This window comes from Dreissena polymorpha, chromosome 10, assembly GCF_020536995.1.
Source record: "Dreissena polymorpha isolate Duluth1 chromosome 10, UMN_Dpol_1.0, whole genome shotgun sequence".
Lineage (NCBI taxonomy): Eukaryota > Metazoa > Mollusca > Bivalvia > Myida > Dreissenidae > Dreissena > Dreissena polymorpha.
Genome location: NC_068364.1, coordinates 550,882 through 575,365, shown reverse-complemented (window position 1 = coordinate 575,365; position 24,484 = coordinate 550,882). Strand labels below are relative to the sequence as shown.

General features: G+C 34.4%; 2 protein-coding genes across 2 annotated transcripts; both read right to left on the bottom strand.

The window, feature by feature from the left end:
* Nucleotides 1–154: 154 nt before the first annotated feature.
* Nucleotides 155–2,724, bottom strand: LOC127848711 (inhibitor of apoptosis protein-like). The gene is made up of 6 exons (XM_052381323.1): nt 2,645–2,724; nt 2,100–2,228; nt 1,521–1,696; nt 1,166–1,313; nt 810–890; nt 155–675 (listed from the first exon to the last, which is right to left on the bottom strand). Exons 2-6 carry the CDS (start codon nt 2,182–2,184, stop codon nt 485–487), a joined length of 681 nt encoding a protein of 226 aa, XP_052237283.1. The 5' UTR covers nt 2,185–2,228; nt 2,645–2,724; the 3' UTR covers nt 155–484.
* Nucleotides 2,715–11,789, bottom strand: LOC127847896 (uncharacterized). The gene is made up of 3 exons (XM_052380124.1): nt 10,857–11,789; nt 2,981–3,132; nt 2,715–2,723 (listed from the first exon to the last, which is right to left on the bottom strand). Exons 1-3 carry the CDS (start codon nt 11,647–11,649, stop codon nt 2,715–2,717), a joined length of 954 nt encoding a protein of 317 aa, XP_052236084.1. The 5' UTR covers nt 11,650–11,789.
* Nucleotides 11,790–24,484: the final 12,695 nt, after the last annotated feature.

Genomic DNA, 24,484 nt, shown 5'->3' with positions numbered 1-24,484 from the left:
TTTACGGATTGTAACATACTAAAGGGGGCTTATTGAAACGGTCCCCTGGTTCGGTAATATATTTAAATAAAATGTATTAAAACAATGTAGCTCTTAAACTATAAAAAAACATTTACTTCTTTTTTAATGATAAAATCATTACCAGGCACGCGTTTCTTTGGTTTTATCGATAATGAGGAGCTTTATGTATAATAATGCGTTTGTATTTTTTATTTGATTTACTTACAATGTATGCATGCCTCAATCAATATTACGTGTAATGCAGAAACTGAAATAACATTTATTAAACATTAAACGCCTTCTCGAATCTATGAATGACCCTGTTCTATCTGTTAACAAATTTTGGTCGAATTATTAGAGAATATTTTTTGTGGAACCAGTCTGTTCAGTTATATAAGATGAATATTGTGTTTATTCTTTTCATCGACAGTCTTCTGGTTTATTTTTCAAGTGACCTTAATGTTTTTATCTATTTCAAAACAGTCTACGATAGGAATGTCTGGACGCTTGTTTGTATCGTCTGCTGACAGACAGGACATGTTTCGATTCCGCGTGCACATTCAATGCACATCCGATGGTGGGCACATGGTAGGAACAGGACATTGGCGTCTTTGGACTCACACCTCATGCACAGAAGTAAGCTCTTCAGTCGCTTGTTTTCTGTAATTGGGTCTTCTGAAATATTACTACATAATTTGCAATCCAAAATAGATGTAATTGTTTACGCCGCTAAACAATGAAATGCCTACGCTAAATAGCATGCTCATATGGTGCATTGGTCATTAAAGAAATAAAATAAAAACTCTTACCATGAAAGCTATCTGCGTCAGTTCCTTGAATGTGCATGCTTTCAATGAAAGCAATGACGTCATCAATGCTCGGTATAGTTCCTGGAAATTACAAATAATAATAATTATTATAATACACGCAAAAAACAACAACACCATATCGTTTTCTTGTTGATATGTTGCTGAGAAAAAGTAAACAAATACCATAAATATACAATTTCAATGATATTTGATATCATAAAAGATCCGTACAGTTCCTGGAAAAGACTAACAGTAGTTTATCTAACCGCTCTTTTGATTTTTCTTTAGACAAATGTAAAACGAGTATTTTGACTTTCAATTTATATCATGTACCATTACACAAAAATATGTCGCACCATTTGTCTTCAGTCGTTTAAGCGCTGCTTTGAATGTGTCATCGCTGAAGCCCATTTCCTCGACAACGATTACGCGTAACATCTCAAAGTCGCTGTCATGCGCAATGTCATTCTGATGTCTAATTGCTGGCTCTGTGCATGTAGCGGTCTTTTATGCAAAAGCAAACGGTACATTATCAGTATGTCTTATTCATTTTATCAGAAAACCAATTTATATTTTGTTGTAAATTATAATACTTAACGGTATCATACAAACATAAAACTATTATTTGAGAAACTCGCGATTCATGCACCATTCAATAAATTTAGATAAAATACGTTTTAAAACGAATCATATCCTACAGTTTTGTCTTACATGTCGAGCCCGAGTCGTTTGCTGTTGAACGTTCTCAATGAAAGCGTCCCCTTTGACTTCTCTTGCAAACCTACAGGACGGAAACCACCTGCAGTGTTCTGTCCATGGATCATCGTTTGCCTCCCAGTTGCGGAATCCTCCATCGCAGGCGAAACAACGCACAAGATCGTTCTCTCCTGTGCATTAACATGCGTTTTGGTAATTTAGAATCACGTACACTATAATAATTTGATTACTATGATTTATTAATTGATCTCAATATGTATAAACAAATCCATAATAATATAAGTTTGATTGATAAATTCAATTACGGTCTGATTTGTTTTCATGTTTTTGACATGTTTTTAAAACAAAGTTGTAGAATGATGAAGAAGTTGTGAGATCGATTTGAAAAGTTTTACATATGATAAGATATGATGAATGATAAACGATTGTTTGAATGCCATTATGTGCTTATGGAGTAAATCCTAGTCTAAATGCTAGAAGAATGCTTTAGTCTCCGTGTGTTGTAACCAAATTGTATATTTCAATAGGTTGATATAAATCAATTGTTGTTTACATATTTTATACTGTACATACCTGTGTAGAAAAGACCAGCATCTGCCAATTCCTTAGGCGAAATAACCGAATGAAAGTTTGGGTTGGAAAAAGTTATCATACGCATGTCCGAAGTAGACTTTTCTGGATGTCGGTAGGGTTTGGTCTTATCTAAAAAGAGAATGATCGTTTTAAAGAATATGTGTTCAAGCTACAAATACATGTGTGCGTTATCGGTTACTTTAAATTTGATGAATTAAGCATGGCTACAAGAATTTGTGAATGTTGATCTCAATATCAAATTATTAGAAAATGGTGGAGAAAATGAAAATATCAAGTTTAGAATGCACCTGATCAACATTTAAAACACAAATCAATAACAACCATCGTAAGTGGTGTGAACACACGTAATATATCATTTTTAATCGAAGATAAAGTTAATCAAATGCATATGTTATGGTATACATAAAGACGATAATTGTATGAAACACTCTGTTCTTACCAAAACATTATCATATTATACATAAAGACCATAATTGTATGAAACACTCTGTTCTTACCAATACATTATTATATTGTTTACGTACACTCATTGTCTCTGTTTGTTTTGAAATCCTCATACTGCTTTTGGCGAATGTTCTCCGGGTCAGTGGATTTTTATACTTGCTGAAAACACACACATACACACATACACATGGATATATGTGTATAGGCTAATTAAAACAAATACATGTTTTGTTTTACGCAATAAGAAATAGATATTTTTATCAAAAAGGAAATATTTTGTAAATCACATTTTGGCAATTAAAAAGTCAGTTTTGGACTTGTTATTAAGCTATTCAATGTCTAGATGTTATGTCGAATGCCAAGAAATAAAACGTATTTTCATTCAGTGCAAAAAGGTTCTATTAACAAAGGTTTACCATTCGATGATTTAGCTCCTCAGTTTCTAAAATGTGTTCCAGATAAGCGCATCTTGGGGAATATTTTATATGTTCATCTAGAGGGATGTCGACCTCTGAGAAATCTTTGAATCCGATCCCACAACAGAGGCATCGCACCAGGTCTCCAGGGCCTGTTAATAATCGCAGGCGTTAACAACAAACACGTTACGTGTAAGCTAATACATTATGATATTTAATTAAAAAAACAACACATATTGATTGATTATGAATATTCTAATTTATATTTTGAAAGCTGTCCCCCATGCGCTTTACGAGCTAATTGATTTTTTGTTATGTTAAAGCGCGCACATGTTTGCGAGTGAGTTCACTTTAGAGACATAATATTATTGAATTGCAGCTATTTTTAAAAAACCGTATCATTAGTGTAAACTTTTATAGGCAAATACATGGTGTATACAGTGTTTAGTTTTGATATTTAAGATGTTGAATGGTAGGACCTTTGCAAATTTCGCTTAGGACATTGTTACTATTGTACCATACAATCTTTGATGTGTGAACGTTTGCAAATTAATATATCAAACAACCCAAAACGCATTACATATACCACACTTCAATTTCCAAATGCATATATTTTTAAGAGACGTTTAGGGAAAGGTATAGCACGTTTAGAGTTACTGCGATAGTAAATTGCAATTCATGTCAACTATGAGGAAAAAACATATGCAAATAAACACCATTGAAAAATATATTTGTTATACCGAGTCGCCGTGGAACTATATAATAAGTATGGACATAAGGACATAAAAGACAGCTGACCGTTCTAAGCGGTTTTATGATACAATATGCAGTATGAAACTTCATGCGTGTTTATATGTTTGAATATTATTAAATTATTTTAGTGCAGTACTTTATTCAAAATTACGAATTTTTGTTCCACCCATGTACACATATCTCTTCCAATTCAGCCATGTGACAAAAGATTACAGACATAGAGATAAAATATTGACTGACGAATAATGTAAAACGCGTATAAAACAAGCAAATTCGTTGAATTGATATACCCCGCATATATGCTTCTGGACACAAAAGTGTTATATTTGACACTAAAAAAGACTCATAACTCCGTTATTAACAGATGGTGTACAATCTATCTATCTATCTATCTATCTATCTATCTATCTATCTATCTATCTATCTATCTATCTATCTATCTATCTATCTATCTATCTATCTATCTATCTATCTATCTATCTAGCTATCTATCTATCTATCGATCTATCTATCTATCTATCTATCTATCTATCTATCTATCTATCTATCTATCTATCTATCTATCTATCTATCTATCTACCTACCTACCTACCTACCTACCTACCTACCTACCTACCTACCTACCTACCTACCTACCTACCTACCTACCTACCTACCTACCTACCTACCTACCTACCTACCTACCTACCTACCTACCTACCTACCTACCTACCTACCTACCTACCTACCTTCCTTCCTTCCTACCTACCCCCTACCTACCTACCTACCTACCTACCTACTACTACCTACCTACCTACCTACCTACCTACCTACCTACCTACCTACCTACCTACCTACCTACCTACCTACCTACCTACCTACCTACCTACCTACCTACCTACCTACCTACCTACCTACCTACCTACCTACCTACCTACCTACCTACCTACCTACCTACCTACCTACCTACCTACCTACCTACCTACCTACCTACCTACCTACCTACCTACCACCTACCTACCTACCTACCTACCTACCTACCTACCTACCTACCTACCTACCTACCTACCTACCTACCTACCTACCTACTACCTACCTACCTACCTACCTACCTACCTACCTACCTACCTACCTACCTACCGACCCCCTACCTACCTACCTACCTACCTACCTACCTACCTACCTACCTACCTACCTACTACCTACCTACCTACCTACCAACCTACCTACCTACCTACCTACCTACCTACCTACCTACCTACCTACCTACCTACCTACCTACCTACCTACCTACCTACCTACCTACCTACCTACCTACCTACCTACCTACCTACCTACCTACCTACCTACCTACCTACCTACCTACCTACCTACCTACCTACCTACCTACCTACCTACCTACCAACCTATCTACCTACCTACCTACCTACCTACCTACCTACCTACCTACCTACCTACCTACCTACCTACCTACCTACCTACCTACCTACCGACCGACCGACCGATCTTTCTACCTACCTACCGACCGACCGACCGACCGACCGACCGACCTATCTTTCTGTCTATCTATCTATCTATCTATCTATCTATCTATCTATCTATCTATCTATCTATCTATCTATCTATCTATCTATCTATCTATCTATCTATCTATCTATCTATCTATCTATCTATCTATCTATCTATCTATCTATCTATCTATCTATCTATCTATCTATCTATCTATCTATCTATCTATCTATCTATCTATCTATCTATCTATCTATCTATCTATCTATCTATCTATCTATCTATCTATCTATCTATCTATCTATCTATCTATCTATCTATCTATCTATCTATCTATATATCTATCTATCTATGTATCTATCTATCTATCTATCTATCTATCTATCTATCTATCTATCTACAGTACAGCTCACGCAAAACCAACAAATTCCGCGATCCGCGGAGTTTGACGACATCAATTGTTCGCGGAGTCGACTCGGCATCGACCATGTGGTCGCCGAGTCGCCGTGTCTGTTCGCCGAGACACGCCGCGGCACGCCTCGGCATGATGCCGAGGAAATTGTTGGTGATATGACGCTGAGTCACTCGGCGAACAATCTTATAAACTATAATTTACCTGGGATAGAAACTGATTACAAGTTCCGAAATCATGATGTTTATTAAATGTAAATTAACTACGTTCGGACAATTCCTCTAAATAAAATATAATTTAAACACACTGTATCGCTACCGTTACGCTGTTTCAGTTCCTTCATTACTGAAACAATAAGTGTATTTTATACTGACTGCAGCTTCTTGGGAAAACAGGGCTTAATGCATATGCATAAATTGTCAACCCAGTACCAGAGACTGTCTTTAAACGAAAAACACCATAGAATCAGAAAGTGTCGTCCTTGATTAGCTTGTGCGAACTGCACTGGCTAATCAGTGTGCACAGGACACCACTTATTGGACATACATAAGGCCCCGTTTTCCCTGAACGCAGCCAATATGTACAGATTTCAATGACAAACTGGCCAATGTCGTCGCACAGGCTGTTAAACACTATTGATTACATACACACACTCACTGTCTGCAGTGTACCAGTGGTGAAGCATAAACAGGCTAATCAGTGTGCACAAGCAGATGCGGTGGTCATCGTTCTTAGGGTAGTTAAGAGCAGACCGACTTGCAAAACTAGCTCTTAACCTTAATTGTTCGCAAGCGAACAACTAACAAGAGAGGTGTTTGTCAGAAACACAATGCCCCCTTCTGCGCCGCTTTGAAGCCATATATTTGATCTTTGACCTTGAAGGATGACCTTGACCTTTGACCACACAAAATGTGCAGCTCCATGAGATACACATGCATGCCAAATATCAAGTTTCTATCTTCAATATTGCAAAAGTGATGACCAATGATAAAGTGTTCGGACGGACGGACGAACTGACGGACAGACAGACAGACGGACGGACGGCTTGACGGACAGTTCAAAAACTTCATGCCACTCTTCGGGGGGCATAAAAAAACACGTACGTATGCCAAATACTGCTGTTCACAGAACATTATTGTATTTCAACTAATGGAACCACATATATCTCAGACACGTGAAGTATCATATGCAAATGATGATGATGATGGTGATGAAAATGACGACGACGACCACGCCGCCGCCGCCGCCCCGCCACCGCCGCCGATGCTGCTGCTGCTGATGATGATGATGATGCTGATTATGTTCAATATCACGACCCCATTTGAACATAGATGTAGAAGTGGACCGCTAAACATTAGAACTGACGTGTATACATGTACATCGAACAAGCATAATAGGCTTCAATTTAACCCTTTACCACTTAGATACGTATTTTCACGCATTTGTAGTCCCTTGGAAAGTTATATTTAATTTAAGACCTTTCTTACTCGATTCAAGTTCTTAAGCCTTCATCTACAAACATTAGATACTGATGAGCAGCAAACAGCATTAAACCTGAACAGACTGCGAGTTACTCGCAGGAGCATTACTCGCAGGAGCACATTAGCAATCGAAATAGCGCGAATTCTGTACCCCGCAAATTCATGTGTTGAACATTACGTTAAGAAAATAAGAACACTGTCATTACATTATTCTTACATAATTCCTTGCGTGTCATGAATTACCAAAAGGTTGTAATCGTAACACCATTATACGTTTGCCTTACATATACGTATCGAAGGCAATGATACGTGAAGTTTTCAGTGGTAAACCTTTATCATGATTTTTGGCAAAATATGCATTGAAACATTTGGTATTTGTACCTGCTCTAACTGCCACACTTAAAATGATCGCATTACCAAAAATCTTTAAAATTACGACGAAAATGATCACCTGAACACTATTTTAGACTTAAATAATCAATTTACATAATCGCGCCTGTAACTTAAGAAGCCTCTCCAAGCAAATATTCAGCAATCAATACAACCATGACCTACTTAAATACAATGGCTGTTTATACAAGTTAACATGTAATATAATGTGATTCACATAACTACTGAAAACCACACTATGGCGCATAGGCGTTTGCAAGTAACAGGATTAAAGATCTTAACTACAATGTAAAGCGTGTTGTTCATGAATGTTCCTTATTCTTGATCATACAAATAGTTGTCTGAAAAGGCTTGATGTATAATACAATGCATATTGCAAAACATTTACAATGGCAGGAAAATAATATGATCGGAAGAAACACGTATTAAATATCCTTGCATAATGACACATCAGACCACCATGGCATGCAACTGTTTAATTGTTCGTAAGTGTTAATACTCTCTTTGCTCGTTGGAAATTCTACACATTCGATACTTATCTTCCTGTTGTCATGGACAATTAAGAAACTATATTCAGCCTGCTGGTATGCAAAATATATTAATGTAGAGCAGGCTTGGCTGGGATATTGATTTTATCAGACCGCCATTCCCGGGCGTTGTATCAGATTGCAAAGATACAACACGTATTCAAATGTTTGTTTGAAAACTAACGGCGCACTGTCATGTTTTCAGCGCTAACATGCACGTAGGCCATGCTTAAGTACGGTATACTTTTCCACAATGAAATTGAGGCCTTGACATAAATTATTGCATTTTTAAGAGGGTTTTAACATGCAATTTAGTTGCAGTTTCGGAACATGTTACCGCTGTGTGCTGTAAACATTAAGCTTGTAATATGATGCGGGAATAAAAGTAGGCCTGTTAAAGGGAGCTTACACTTTTGAATGAAATAAGAAAACGAATGAGGTGTATTGCCAATATATGAAGGTGCGGCGCTAGTCCCCCATTTATATGTGGTACTATATTTTTGTGCTTTATTATTCACATATCCATAATACTTATAATGAGTTTATGGAAAAGACGATTATATAAAGTACAACATGGTAGATAATAAGACGAGACTTAATGTCATTTGCAGTTCATAGGATATACACTTTTTTTATTAAAAAAACAAACATAATAAAATGCAACATGAATTCAAAACCATAAATATATATAATAAAAATATGTTATGTGTTTCTATTATACAATTAATCGATTTTATGATGCTTGTTTCAAACAGAAAATGATAACTGATCGCACTTAATAAAATAACTCATCCTATCACGTGTATATCCCAGTAAACCATGTCTTATAGGAAAAGAATATAAATACACATCTAAAAACTTTAAGTGTATTATCAATAACGTGAAAAATGGCCAGCTTGTAGGGGAATTTTCTTTTCTTTATTTAAGAGTGTGCAAATCTAGTATCAGTTTAACGATCGGTATGTCCAGTTCCGAAAATTGAAATAACAAATATATATCAAGCATTTGCGTTACACACGGAAGTTTTATACATAAAAGTAGTTAATAAGATATCAGCTAAGTCTGCCCGACTTAAGTTATTCATTGAAAATAATTGGCATTGCAAATATGTTCTTCCCATTTCACAAAATCTTAAAACAGCAAGCACAAAAATTAAAGGACGTACTTGCAAACCTATTTTATCATATACAAAAACAAGCTTTGCAGGGGTATCGGTTGCAACAGACCGGGATTTTCCAAAGCCGTATCAGATTGCACAAGTACAATTTAAACTTATGAGGCGTTCGCCATGGGTCTTATAAATATTGGGTGTATTAACATAAACGAAATATCAAGCGCACAAGCCCTCCCGTTCATCATGTTTAAGGTACACGATCTTCAACAATAGACAAATACATACTAGTAATACATGCCATGGCCAATGCGTCCCAACAATATATACCAGAGTGCAAGCTTCATTTTTATATTATTACGGGTATTTGAACATAACATACATACTTTGGAATTTTTACAAGTTTAAGATTTATAAAAATATGTTATGTTAAAGGTTTAATAATCGTACGATCAAATAAAACATTATATCAAATCGCTGAAGGCACTGAAGTTTGTCGCTATTGCATAATCTAAGTTTTCAAAATTATGTTATTAGCTTTTTATACCGCAAATTTGAAATGCACACAACCCATTCAAATTTATAGAGAGTGTGTCGCAAAGCACAGGTTGAGATGTGGGTGCACTGTTTATCCTCATATTAATGTTATAGAGATAACTTAGACAAAGCAACAACAATATGTCTCTCTTTTTTCGCAGATGGTTGCTACACTGGCAGCCATCTTTAGAATTTTGGTTGCCTTGCTAAAGAATAACAAGCCTTGAATCATGTACATGTTGTAAAATGTGTATCTAATACTACATTTATTTTCTTTAAATTATTGAGCAACAATTTTGGCGACATGACAGACGTTTAAAGCAAGTCTCGTTTCCGAAATAATCTACGGGATTTAACTGTGTAAACTTTAACTCAATATAGATCTAGTTATCGACATACACAATAATTGTTTTGACAGATGACATCCGATTGATAAATTAATTAAATGTATGCAGATATAGAGAAATGTTAACAATCGCACAGCGTATTTTCTGTGTATGTTTCTATATTTCGATAACATGTGTTATAGATTAGTATACAATCAATATTTGTAAATAGTTATACTCGGCGAAACGCCGCATCTACGCGGCGTTACTCCGCGAATCGATGCCGAGGCAAAAACAGACGCGGCGTCACTCCGCGAAATTTCGCCGAGTGCTTCGGCATCATGCCGAGTAAATACGCGGCGAAAATACGTTAACAGAAGAATCTGTCCGCGGCGTAGCCGCGGACTTTGTTGGTTTTGCGTGAGCTGTACTGTATCTATCTATCTATCTATCTATCTATCTATCTATCTATCTATCTATCTTTATATATATATATATATATATATATATACTCATATTAAGTTTCAATGAAATCCGCCAAAGCATTTCCAAGAAATGGCTCCGGACGGACGGACGGAAAGACGGACGGACGGAAAGACGGACGGAAGGGCAACTCCAAAACAATATCCTTCCGCCTATGGCGGGGGATAATAAGGATAAACTGCGTGTACGCGCTAATAATAGTAGTGACGAGATTGTAGGGAAACCAACCAATTTTTTAAATCATTGGTATTCCATATTATCAAAACCAAAACTTACATGATTTAGCATGGTAAGATTTATTAATATTTCTTTACAGAAAATATTCTGTATAAACGTTTATTGTTTAATTCATAAATACGTTTACTGACCTTTATAAAAGAATCCAGCCCTTGCACAGTCTATTGACGTTGGTTTTATGTGGGGCCATGTTTTATATGTCTCGAGTCTGCTTTCTTGGGTGTTGTATGATGGGTATCTACATTTTATGTTTAACGGTAGGCATTCGTCCTCTAGAACACTAGATTGGGCACTATTTAATAAAGCGGTCGGTTGAACATTTGTTTCCTGTACAGGTTTACAATCACTTTCATCGGTTGAATAGTTAGCCTTTAGCGGATGCGTGTTCTTTTCATTAGGGAACACGTATAAACTCTGCTTATCATTCTGTTTCAGTGAAATGACATTTCGGTCGACGCTATTTTTGTTTATTCGGGTTGATTTGAAACAAGTAGTAGCGAGACTCGCTCTCGGGCCTTCAAACGCATCCTTGATGATAGATTCATAGCTGATTACATGCACTGGTTGTCGAGTTTCTGTTTCAAGCCTCTCGAACACCTGTGAATTGTCTGCAGTTTTTCTAGCAATCCAATTGCAATTGTCGGAAGATTGATATAGAACGAATTCATTGCAATTGGCAATACTTGAGACGTACCATAATTGTGAAAAGTGTCCCTTTTCTTTCATCTGTGTAATTGCATCTGGCGTTTCCATAAATACGTAACATGAGAAACTTCCATTTTTATTTCTGACATAAACGTATTTGGTAGTAAATTTTAAAGTAAGTAAGGTTAAAACATTACGTATTATCACATCGCCATTTATCCTCAACGCTAAAGGAAATCGTACAGCCACTCCTTTTAAGTCGGGTTTCTTTCGTCTCATTTTATGTTACTATGTATCATTGCATCTGTTTATTAAAATGTGCTCTTCATTTGTTTTTTTTAATAAATTTATTTGAAATGACAAAATATGTTCAAATCATAATTCAAGAATATATACAATTGATTGTCACATGTGCTCGACACAATATGGTCACATGTAGTGCGCTTTTTAGAATCAGGCGATCGTGATATACCACAGGCATTGGTTTTCCAGTGTGTGTTTTTTTTTTACATTGGGATCCCATTCCAAATATATTTGCGATGAAAGATAAACAACTATTTTATTATAATATAGGAGTGAGAAATAAAGTCGTAATCAAAAGCACGTAAATCCAAACCCAATGCACATGTATTTTACAAATATAGTACATATATTTATTGATTGTTGATGTTTATATATATTGTTTCGACATTGAATAACGTCAATTAATATTGATTTCAAGCGAAATTCAGAATGTACAATAAACAAAAAAGAGTCAAGTAAACGGAAATGTGAAGACTCCCTTAATTTTAATTCGTTGTGAGAAGCAACATAGTCATATTCTAATAGATTATTAATTTGTTTCAACAAGCCTCCTACTGGTTCTCGTTTTCTATGTAGCAAGGTTTAAAATTGTTGATTTGATTCAACTTATTTGATATTATAATATATATACTTGTTTAACTTAGATGTGGAACGATATTCTCAGTCTGTGTTTTAAGTAATTTCATTTAGATTATTTGCTTAATCGCAATTTGTTAACCGCGTGGTGAATAATGTATTAGCAAACCGCTATATGCTTCGCGCATTTGGCTAAGCTGTCAAAATTTACACGCTATATCAAAATTAAAACCATGTTTGACGGTAGGCATTCATATAAATATTAGTTTTCCAAACCTTGAAAAGTTTCCATGTTAATGTTATGTTTCAAAATACAAGTAAGGGATTCTCATATTTACATTATCATTTCGAAAATACGGACTCTTCCATAGACGAGATAATTATCATGTCCATACAAGAGTCATTACGAATTGTTTTGGGAATCGTAAGACAAACTACACGTCAATGACAGTCATCGTTGTTTAATTTTGAATAACGAATGCACGTTTTGGCAATTTATACATTCGTATCAATACACAAACAAAGGACTACGCATGAACGCTTAAGTAAAACACGTAATAAATCACACAGTCGATGCGGTGAAGTTGGCTACATAGCATCATTGCACCACGTCTTGCCGTGGCTATTTACAACACACCATAAGTCACATTATCTGGTTGTTTACGGTAAAAGTAGTTGTTTATTTAAAGGCACCATAGATTCATACGCCTAAGCGGATTCTCGGTTAGTACTAACGCCTTTGTACCAAATCTTCGGGTTGCAGGTGCGATGCCTATTTAGCCACAATTTACAACTAAATTGTCTATAATGTTTTGATCGTGTAAGACGTGTTTTATATTCTGTTATCTTTAGGAATTGATACGAGTATCCCTGTTATACAAATCAACATTTAATACACATGTATGTATGCATTAAACAGAGATTTGCATGATGTGTGTAACAATATAAAGTAGATAAGATAAATGATAACCATTTACAAATTACTCGTAAGAACGAAATATAAATAAAATGATTCTACAGAACCATTATTTGTATAATTTACAATAAACTATTCGTGTTGTATGATTGACTGGAAACCATGAAAGTCCCATGACGCAACCCAGTGTGTAAACACAATTCAGTGCATTTTATTGCTGAACCACCAAATGTCTTATTACCTTAATCATGCATCAGAAAGTTGGACCATTGTTTAGCTTTAAACCGTTATATTATTTATTAATTAAATTGTAATTCAGTTGTGGGTTGATATTGTCTTATATTGACATTAAATTTTAAGTTCAATGCAACGAGGTTAAGGTTTATTTATAATTAGAATCATTATTTGTAATTTTAGACCAAACTTCGTGAGCTTTAAACAACACATTGCTTAGTTGCCAAGTGATGCCCACATGGGTTATCCAAGTTCCAACATTCCGCAGAGGGTTTGATCTGTGTAGTGAAAATATTTAAATTTAAATAAAAGATGGATGGACGATCATATGAGATATTCTCATTGTGGTATCTTTGCATTATTGCTTTATAAAAAAATATTGATATAACATATTATAAATACTCGATGTTATTTTTATGATACGGAGAATGAAATAAAGTATTAATTACCCTCTGGGAATAATCGACAAACCTATTTCGTTATATTGATATCATGTTTCTTTGTACTAAAAAATGACACTTTATTCACGAAGCGCTATCATAATCATAACCGCTATTCATGCACCCGTTTGATAAAATATAGTATGAAAAAACAAGCATTGTGCCATATCCTGTATTCGAGATCGTTTGACAAATAGACTTTGATGCATAGACATATGTTTTTCCAAAAAATGTATATATTTAGATAATTAGGAACCCACATCCGCTAAATTGGTATCCCAATTTAAGTTATTGTCACATAATAACACGATTATCCGTGAGTGATATATCTATAGATTGACAACCATTTATATGTATAGTGATTTAATGATTTGTTTGCATGCTGTTCGACAATGGAATTGCAACGGTCAGCAGTCAGTAAACCTACTCACACTTTTACTGGTCAAGATAAACTTACATCGACCGTATTTGCAAATGCAACGTAAGTCTAAAAGTGAAATATATTCATTATCAGCAGCTCAACATTACGCATTGCACACACATTTAATAAAATTATTTACATATGTATTTTAAACCTATTAACAAAAAAATATTGCTTTAAGTCGATTCTTAATCCGCCCTTATTTTTCATTAATTTCATTTAGGGAGCTACTTTCGAAAACGAATTCGAAACCAAATAGTCCATATAGGTGTCTACCTTGCCTTATTGAAGGTTACCTTATATTTTATAATCTAAATCTCTCATCACATTTAATTCGAAATTAACGCTTTAAACTGTTGGTCTGGTTTAATATTTTGTAGATATCCATAGGATACGCATAAGTGTTCACTATTAAATCATTAAATATGATGAAATGAGAGACTATAGTAAAAAAATAAGCAATGAAAAAGGTAACATTCCAATATAAAAATAATTTATTGTTTTTATTTTATTTTGATGTTGCACAAACAGTCGATTTTTATTCATGTCGAGTTCTTTCGAATCAGCTTAGAATGCCCTTTAAGAAAATGTGTGGTTATGGGACTATGTATGTGCAAAATGATGGTTTATTTTGCTTAGAATTGTCGATTTTACATTTAACTATATAATTCAAATATTTAGTGATGTGACAGCTGGGTTAGGGATTTGTTCCGCAAATAAGCGTTTGCTAAGGTATTTGTGAGGATCTCTAATCTCTAACGATTCGAGTTTGTTATGGATTTTGTAATCCCTAACGATCCACTCTTAGAGTTTTTAGAGATTTAGTTTTTGGTGAAAACGGATTGTCTGGGATTGTTAGGGCTAAATAGGGATGCTAGCACTCTGCGCATGTGTACGCGTGGAAAAAAATTAGAGCTTAATATCGTGTTGCGCATGCGTAGGGATGAAAAGGCGGAGTTATTATCACGAGCTTCATTAAAGAAAAGATCTATAAATAAACACAGATTAGTAACACCAGTACGGGAATTTGCGCCACGTGATATCAATCGGGCAGTCGCTAATCTTCCACTGTCATACATGTAAGTATGGCGTTATCATGCCATATAGTTGCCTGTCCACCCGCTTGTTCCAATAAACCACATTCAATCACTTCGCATAATATAACCAATAAGATGTGACACATTTATAAGCTAGTTTCGATATTTATAGTAGCTTTGATAAATTAAACGCGATTTAAAAACTAAACGGCAGATTTGAAAAAAATGTTTATCTGAACCAACATTTATCAACAACTAAATAATTGTTTTATAGGTCAAGCACACCTTTCAATTGCCTAAAACTATATTATTTTTATTTCGAAATAATCAATAAATTATAAGTATATATGTGATATTAAATTCTATAGTCTCTACCTTAATGATGTTAACATTAATATTTTCGCGGGTTTTAAAGAGCAACACAAAAAGAGATTTCACGCCGAGTTAGACTATTTTAAAGTATAAACCTGCCTTTGCCTAAACCATTATTGTTTCTATCAAAATACCTCTGATGTACGTATCATTTAAAATATAATATAAATATGTACAAGACTAAGAGAACTTTTTTATTTTAACTTGAATAGCCTTAGGGTTATTCATTAGCGAATCTTTGTAACATTCCTGCCCGATGCAGATTTTCTTATTGAAAAGTACATATCCGCGTTTGCCTAAAACTTAATTGTTTGTTTATAATTTTTTCTTATGTACGTATCATTTGTAAGAGTAGATTTGAGATATTGTGTTTTTTTAACGCGAACAGTCTTGGAGACATTCATTTGCGAATCTTCGTAACATTTTTGGCCGATGCAGCTTTTCGCATTGAACGAGACATATCCACCGTTGCCCTCAGCTTTACTTTTAAAATTAACATTTCATGTTTGAATATCAATTTTGAGATAAATTAAAGAACCCAACAAACATGCCCATATCGGCCCGATATTGGCTAGATGATGGCATATCGGCTGAGGTTTCCGATGTTGGGCCGACATCGGACCGACATTTATGTTAAACAAAAATTATTTTGTTAAGAGATAAGACCCTTTTTGCAATGTTCTATTTTAGTGAATCCATCTGGTTTAATAACGTTTGAATATGTAGAATATTAAAAAAAAAGATATTTATAACACAATGTCGGCCCGATGTCGGCCCGTTATTACAAAAATACTTATTACTCGACAGTTTAAAGTATGATATCGGCCCAACATAGGCCCGATATCATAGTCAACGGTTATATTCAACGGGGGACCAGTTAACGTTGGAAATACCCAAAATAAAGTATGTAAACCATCTAAATTTATATAACATAATATTATAAAATACCTTTCATTTAATAAATATATTTTTCATATTATTATTTCATTAAATATGCGTTTGAAATATTTTACATTTAAAATATAGATAGTCCCTGTATGATCATAAATTAGGCGGGACAAAGCTGCAATATTGAATTATTTCGAAAATATCAAGGTAAAAACACTCTACCTTAAACCTTTTTAGCTATTTAGGTTAGGAATCAATTTTAATTGTTTATCCGCAAGATTTGACAATTTTTGTTTAATGCTGTTTTTCTGAAATTGTTATCTGTCATTAAATGTCACATGTTTTCGCGACTGTTTGTTTATTTTCAGTGCATGTCAAATGAGGTCGCCAAGCAGTAAAACTGGCATGAAAAGAAACGAAAGGCAGCTTTTGGAAAACTTCGATTGGCTGTTGCTGTGCAGAGTAAGTTGTCATAGTATGTGTAAAAAGACTGGTCACAGTTGAACATATTTATGTATACAAAATTACATACGGCTTCTTTCCTTTTTTCAGAAATACTAGTCTTCATTGTAATGTAAAAAGTGTAAAGAAATGCTATTGGTTAAACTGCCCAGAATCGTTAATTCTTGCAACCCTGTTTGAACATAGAAAGAATATCCTAATAATATGAGCCTACTTGCATAACTATTTTCAGAAGCTGTCATGCGTTTCTTGAAATGAACAGCTGAAGAAGTTGAAATTGAGTACAGAGAATGGTTTCGAACAGCTTCAGATCGTGACGGTGGCAGAAAAGCAAGGGCGGACAAGAAACCACGTAACGTGATGATGCGTCGCAATTTATTATAACTCGTGTGTTTAAACTTCGAATTAAGTCTTCTACTGGAATCATTTATTATGTTAATGTCTCTTTGGACTTGTAATTACTGATTGTACACAACTTTTCTTTGAATATGCATAATGATGGAAGCAGTGTTTTATTATTATTTTTTTAGCCTTTTTACCTTAATAGCTTAAATTGTGTATGTGCTACTTTTCAATATATTCTTGTTATAATCATTTTAATTTGTCATTTGTTTAAGAAAAAATCAGTCGGTTTGTCATTGAACAGTTTGTTTAAATATGTTAATTGTTTAATTTCTGTACCAGTCAGTGTTCGACACTAACTATTTTGAGTAAGGAGTTCTTTGGACTCCCTTTTTCTGAAATTTTGGAGTCCGACCATACTTCAGGAAGTCCAAAAATTATGATACTTTTTATACCGAGTTTTCGGTTTATGACACATCTTTACCATAAATTGTTAAATCCTCTTTCTCGTTTGGTTTCAGATCGAAGTTCAACGTGACTGCTGTTCAATCTTTGTTTTCATTTGTTATCTCAGATTGCAAAATTATTTTACACATGTCAGTAATATTTAAGCTAATTATTGTAATTTAAAAACAACAACATTTTCTATGATGCATTTAGTTATGCTTGATTGTTGAGCCTCGAGATTTGTTGTAACAGCCCATTGCTTTATACATGTTCCCTATAATAGTTAACATAGTATAACAAAGCCAACTAACCGCCACAAAGCAAATCAAATTATTGATTGATAGTGACATGGGGTAATTTATGCACAACTGATTCACAGTCGTTCCCATCCTCAGTGCCTTGGGACCGTTAAAAGTTCATTGTGTAAACAATTACGGGTATTGTGATGATGTTTATAGTGATTAGAGACTTTTTAGCGAAACCTAGTTTTACACTCAGAACTATTTTAGTAAAAAACGACCAAGGTTGGGTTGATTCAGAGTTCGGAGTTTCTCTTGTTGTTACTTGCAAGCACTGCAAAAAGGAAATAAAATACATAATTTCGGATTGTTTTGTTTTGGCAATGTGTTTAAGCAGCTTTTTTTCGGATGTTAAACGATGCGGACATTCTGATCTCGCGATACGGGATTTTTCCATAATTCAAAGATGATTCGGTTGTTGTTAGTTTTGAACACAGACAAATGATTTGAGCAAATTTTCACCCCAGAGTATTATTAAAAAACATTTAAAAACTTCGGACGAACCAAACGATTAACAAGAGTGACTTCTAAATAATCCCTCCCTTAACTACTTTCACCTGAAGTCGTATTTTGGAATGGATATAATCATTTTCGTATTTACTTGAACTATCATGAGTTCAATTGTTCTGATGATTTTACAGAACATTTGACTTCAAGATTGTTCAAAGTTTCACCCGCATAAGGAAATCGTCTAAGCCCACTGGTACCCATTTTTTTCAGTAGACCTGAACCATTTTCAAACTCGGCAGATATACCATTTAAAAAGCATTCGTAGCAAGTTTCATGTAGATTTGGTAAATATGTTACTTCGGGAATGTTAAGAATTTTTTCATTTAATTTGACATAGTAACCAAATTTTTGAATGCAGTTTTGTAACTTATCCAATTGTCATTTAGACCAATCTTCTGACAATGTTTCTTATAAATTGGAAACAAATATAATCTCTAGCGTTAACAATGTATATTTTGATAACGGACCATGTAGGAACGATGATTAAAAATGTGCAAAATGTAATCACTAAAACTCACTGTTAGTAAGTTGTGCTCAATAGATCTTATTAGGACTCTTGCTAGGTACATCTATGTAAGATGTGACAGAGCACTGTGAACAGGGTTTATATTCAAAACAATTGTTAACAGACTGGGGTCCTTTGCATTCCAAGTTGTTTCACTAAAACTGGTAAATGGAATTAAAATGTTTTGCTTACATAAACTATTCAAATGACAATAAAAGTTGTTTCATCATTATAATACAATAATAAGTATAAACAATGCATCTTCTGAAAACAAACGTGTAGACCAGACAGGGGTTTTCATGGGATGAAAAAAAATACTATTCAAGTGCATAGTCACAATGATGGTATTGTTCTGGTTTTGTATATGCTTCCGACATCACTTAGTTTTGATTGAACACTTCTCACTATCAGTAGACCAGCTGTCTATAATCTTCCTTGTTAAGAGGAACCCTTACAATTCTCAAGCAGTGGTTGAAGTGTGCAGTTATGACTTGGTATTAAAAACTTCCTTCTGCAGTATGTAGAGGGTGAATATTAAATTATTACAATTTTAAAGTGACAGTAAAAAAATGCAACTTAAGGTTTTTATAGACAGTATTCGACAATGACTATTTCTGAGTTAGATATTTTTTAACAGACATTCTGATTTTGCGAAACGAAGGGATTTTTTTAGAATTCAAAGATGATTTTGAAGGAGTCCGACGGACATCTTTGGCACAAAACAAGGAGTCCGAGTCTCATTTCCTGGAGTCTCGGACCACCGGACTCCCGTTAGTGTCGAACACTGGAGAGGGGGGGGGCTATATAGTAGTATTTAGTATATTTTGTCAGGACCATAACTATGTCATTCATTTCGAGATTTTATATGTGGTCCATATATCTTGTTTGGATTACACTAATTTTAATAGTGTTTCCTATGTGGTCAGCCATACAAATTATGAATCCTATAATGACAAACCGTGTCAAATGTGTTCTTTTCTATTGATGTAAAGAAATACTAAAATTACTTCCCAAAATGTATAATAAACAATAACATTATTAATTTTTGCAAGCATTTCCCACGAATTGGGCATGTCTGTCACAGTTGTTTATGTGTTGGGTATGGCAAAATATATTAATTTGATATCTATAAATATATCTAAATGTTATTTATACATGTCTGACATTATATTAAAAAAGAAATATTTGCAAAATATAAGTAAGTACTGTCGTGAAATATAATCCATAACTTCAAAGGGCACCAAAAGGCCAGTCTTTAAAAAATCTGAGAAAAAAAACAAACAAACAAGAGATGTGTTTGTCAGAAACACAATGCCCCCTATTGCGCCGCTTTGAAGCCATATATTTGACATTTGACCTTGATGAATGACCTTGACCTTTCACCACTCAAAATGTGCAGCTCCATGAAATACACATGCACGCCAAATATTAAGTTGCTATCTTCAGTATTGCAAAAGTTATGGGAAAATGTTAAAGTTTGGGCAAACAAACCAATTAACAGAACAACCAACAGACAGGGCAAAAACAATATGTCCCCCACTATAGTGGTGGGGGACATAAAAAGATATACGGCGTTTATTGTGGTTGGAGTTGCTGAAAAGTAAAGATTTCAATAAATGAGATCAAAGATAGCGAATGTCTTTTTCGGTGCAGTTCTTAGCTACATCACATGCAGTACAATTTGTTACGCGGAGTTTTTGCGGCTTATTTAACATTATTACATATTGCTGGTCATAAATCTATAATACAATACAGGAAACAAAAGCAGAATGGAAGTGAAATATAAACATATAAGTCAACCAGCCACACCCGAAGTATCCGTACATACATAAAATATTTATACGCGTGTTCTGCGAACGAACCTGTTTTAGTGGTTTGTTGGGCATTTCTATTTGATTCGATTATTTACAGTATCGTGATTCATCGTGCACATGCTTAATACATTAGTCAATATGGTGGAATAATTCTTGTTAAATTTATCAAAAATAATATTTATCATGGTATTGTTGGAAACACAATAAGATTATTTTATTGACATACCATAATTATATCGCTCAAATCAGCCTATGGAATAAATGAGGTGTCTTTATTCGTGTTTAGCCGCGGGATATTTTTTATTTGAATTTTATTGAACATTTACAAGGTCAGGTATGGTGAAAAACTGGCTTAGACAGCTTCACAAAAAGTTCATTTGAAACATATAACTGTTAAGCGGGTGCTTATTATAGCACAAAACAAAACCTGCATATTTAATTGGCTCTAGAGATAATCTGTGTACTGGGGGAGGTGTTGTTCCCCAATAGCTTATCTTATCAGTTAATTTATAAACTGCAGTGTGATTGCTCTAAGAATGAAGTGAAGCAAAACGTCAATGTCACAAAACAATGTTACTCTCAGTTGCAACTGGGCAGACATGTGGTCAATTACTCGAATAAGTAATCAATTAAATTAATGATTTTAACTTTTTTTTCAAACATGATTAATGGTTTTTGTTGATTAATCAATTATTAATTGGTAATCTCAACCAAAGTGATCGAATTGTTTATTAATGGATTTATTCATGCATTTAATAATATTTGGGCTTCTAGACCCTTTATCAACCACTGTTTATCTAAAAATATATACCCTATTTTTATCCTATTAATTTGCACACAAAAAAGAAAGATGTAGCGTACTGCATGATTATTGCATTTGATGTTCATGGGCATTTGAAAAGTGCGGTCACTCATAAGACTTCTATCAGGATGGATAAAAAATGCCAGAGTCTCTCCATTGGTGCAGAAGTTGCATCAATAGACTTATCCCGGAAAAGCACGAGTTTAGAAAAACCCACTAATCACCCCGGTACAAACAACGCTGGTCCATTATATCAACCAATGATAGCTTACAGCTTACTTTAACGGTTGATACAGTGTGTGATTTTGAAAGGATTATAAATGGGTCAGCTTTATTTGTACCAGCAGATTAGTGGTTTTTTCCAAAAAGTAGTTTTTTTCCGGGATACATGTATTGCTTTTTCACAAAGTAACTTTTATACATGGGTTAACATGGTTCAGTAAAAATTTCATGAAATCAATTATTTGACTGATTACTCAACTGTTCCCACACCTAGCTCCAACACTTATTTTTTGCATAAATGCAGATCATCAATGCATTAGACTGTATTCAGAACTCCACTAATCATTAGGTACAATCAATTTTTTACCGTTATGACCCTAGTGTCACATGAATATTCTGGTACTTTCTGAGTTTTAACTAAACTATTGCCATGCAATATAAGTACCCTACCGATGAAACTCCACCATTTTCAGCAATATTACTAGTCTATTTGTTGCCATAGCAATCAGAATTCTTGTCGTTTGAACAAAATGAAATGACGTGCATAATCTCCATATTGCCATCTATCCATGTTTCAAGTTCCATGAACAAATATGTAGAACTTTTAAAGTTATCGCAGGATCCACTATTTTCAGCAATATTTCTGGTCTATTTGTTGCTATAGCAACCATAATTCTTGACGTTTGAACAAAATGAAATGACGTGCATAATCTCCCTATTGCCATCTATCCATGCTTTAAGTTTCATGAAAAAAATGAAGAACTTTTAAAGTTATCGCAGGATCCAGAAAAGTGTTACAGACTGACTGACTGACTGACTGACTGACAGACAGACAGAGCACAAACCATAAGTCCCCTCCAGGTTCACCAGTAGGGGGGAATAACAATTCACAACCCCGTGAATCTAGGTCAATTGTATTTGTACCTCATGTAAATTAGTGGAAAAACCAGTTGTAGGCAAGTTCGGAATAATAACTATTTTCAGACTTAATCCCTTGAAATAACCCTAGGGCCAAGGGCAATTAGAGATCTACACCACTTGAGTAATTAACTACATGATAAGTTGGCAAGTATCTGATGTTGTTCATGTGTCATGTGTCTTCATGAACTGAAATTGAATCTGCTTTTTGGTAAAAAGTAATCATAAAAGTAATCATAAAATAATAATGAGTCATGACCTCTTGCACATAGCAGTAATCTATAGTATTATTATTTAAGTAATACAAAAGCTATAATTAATGATTAATCCATGATTAATGGAAAAAGGAATCAATTAATAATCATGATGATAACAGATTAACAATTATGATTACCCCATGTCTGCAACTGGCAACTTAGCAACTTATTGAAAATATAACCCCAGTTCTCAGGTAAAAAGTGTTATCAACTAATCAAATAATTATGAAATGTTATTTGTACTAAATACTTCAGGTAAAAATGAAAGTTAGATTTAAAATTTAATATTTGCACTACAATAGATAGCAACTTGTGCTTCAGTGATGTGAGACACAAAGAAACTATTATCTGAAAGCATGTGCAATACCCTTAATGTTTTGAAACATATCTTGCATGAAATGCAGTGCCACAGATAAGCTGCGTATCTGCGTCTTTCACCCTAATACATTGTTTAAAAACGTAAAGAAATACAATATTATGCGTATTGAAAACGCAACCAACTTTACTTTTACGCAAATTCGTCAAATTTAATGTGTATGATACAATAGCTTCAACCGAAAATGCTTTGCTAATTTTCGGTATTTTCTATTTATAATTATTATTGTAATGCGGCGACGGTTTCATTCAGCAAGCGCCTGGATGATGGAGCAGGACAACACTCAAAGTTGTTCAAATGTTCTGCGGACTAGATTTCATATTTAGTTATAGCGTCTGACCAAATTATTTACGACGACATTCATGCGTTTTCAATCTGACTTAATTTGTCGCTCATTGTGCATGTATTTGTAAAGCGTCTGAACTTTCAGTTTCTATTACGATGCAAAATAAAAATGTCTAAGAGAGGTAGAAAGACGTCCGCAATAGTTGCGCCAAAAAATCAGTCGATATGTTTGACAGTTACAAAGATGTCAGTTAACGTCAGGTTTTTTTTTAGTTTAAAGTTTATATTATGGACAGTTTTAAGGATTACAGATGTTATGAAACACAAGTTTATTAAAGTTAATTATCATAGTTTACAGTTGTATTGAATCAATACAAGTGTGCAGCAACAGAAGTAAAACAGAATGATTTTAATGTATGTATTTTTATAACTCATTTCACCCTATTTCAAGAATGAAATCACCCTATTTATTTGTGAGCGAAGCTCACAAATAATGCAGACGCAATTTTGCAAATCAGTATGGATCAGTATGGGCTTAGGTACGGCAGGAACCGTAACCTGTGACTGCCTGTGTGGATAACTCCAGTAAACTTGAGCAGACGATAATGCTTCTGCTTTAATCACCGCATCTACCTGTTCTCACTGGCACAGTACATAGAGTGTATTTAACAACTTGTAGCAAGAAAAC

Coding starts and splice junctions, on each gene's coding strand:
- LOC127848711 (XM_052381323.1), bottom strand. CDS start 2,184: ATGCGTATGATAACTTTTTCCAACCCAAACTTTCATTCGGTTATTTCG. Junction 1,697..2,099: donor TGCTGGTCTTTTCTACACAG/GTATGTACAGTA, acceptor GTTAATGCACAG/GAGAGAACGATCTTGTGCGT. Junction 891..1,165: donor TAAACGACTGAAGACAAATG/GTGCGACATATT, acceptor TGTAATTTCCAG/GAACTATACCGAGCATTGAT.
- LOC127847896 (XM_052380124.1), bottom strand. CDS start 11,649: ATGAGACGAAAGAAACCCGACTTAAAAGGAGTGGCTGTACGATTTCCT. Junction 3,133..10,856: donor GGCTGGATTCTTTTATAAAG/GTCAGTAAACGT, acceptor GATTATTAACAG/GCCCTGGAGACCTGGTGCGA.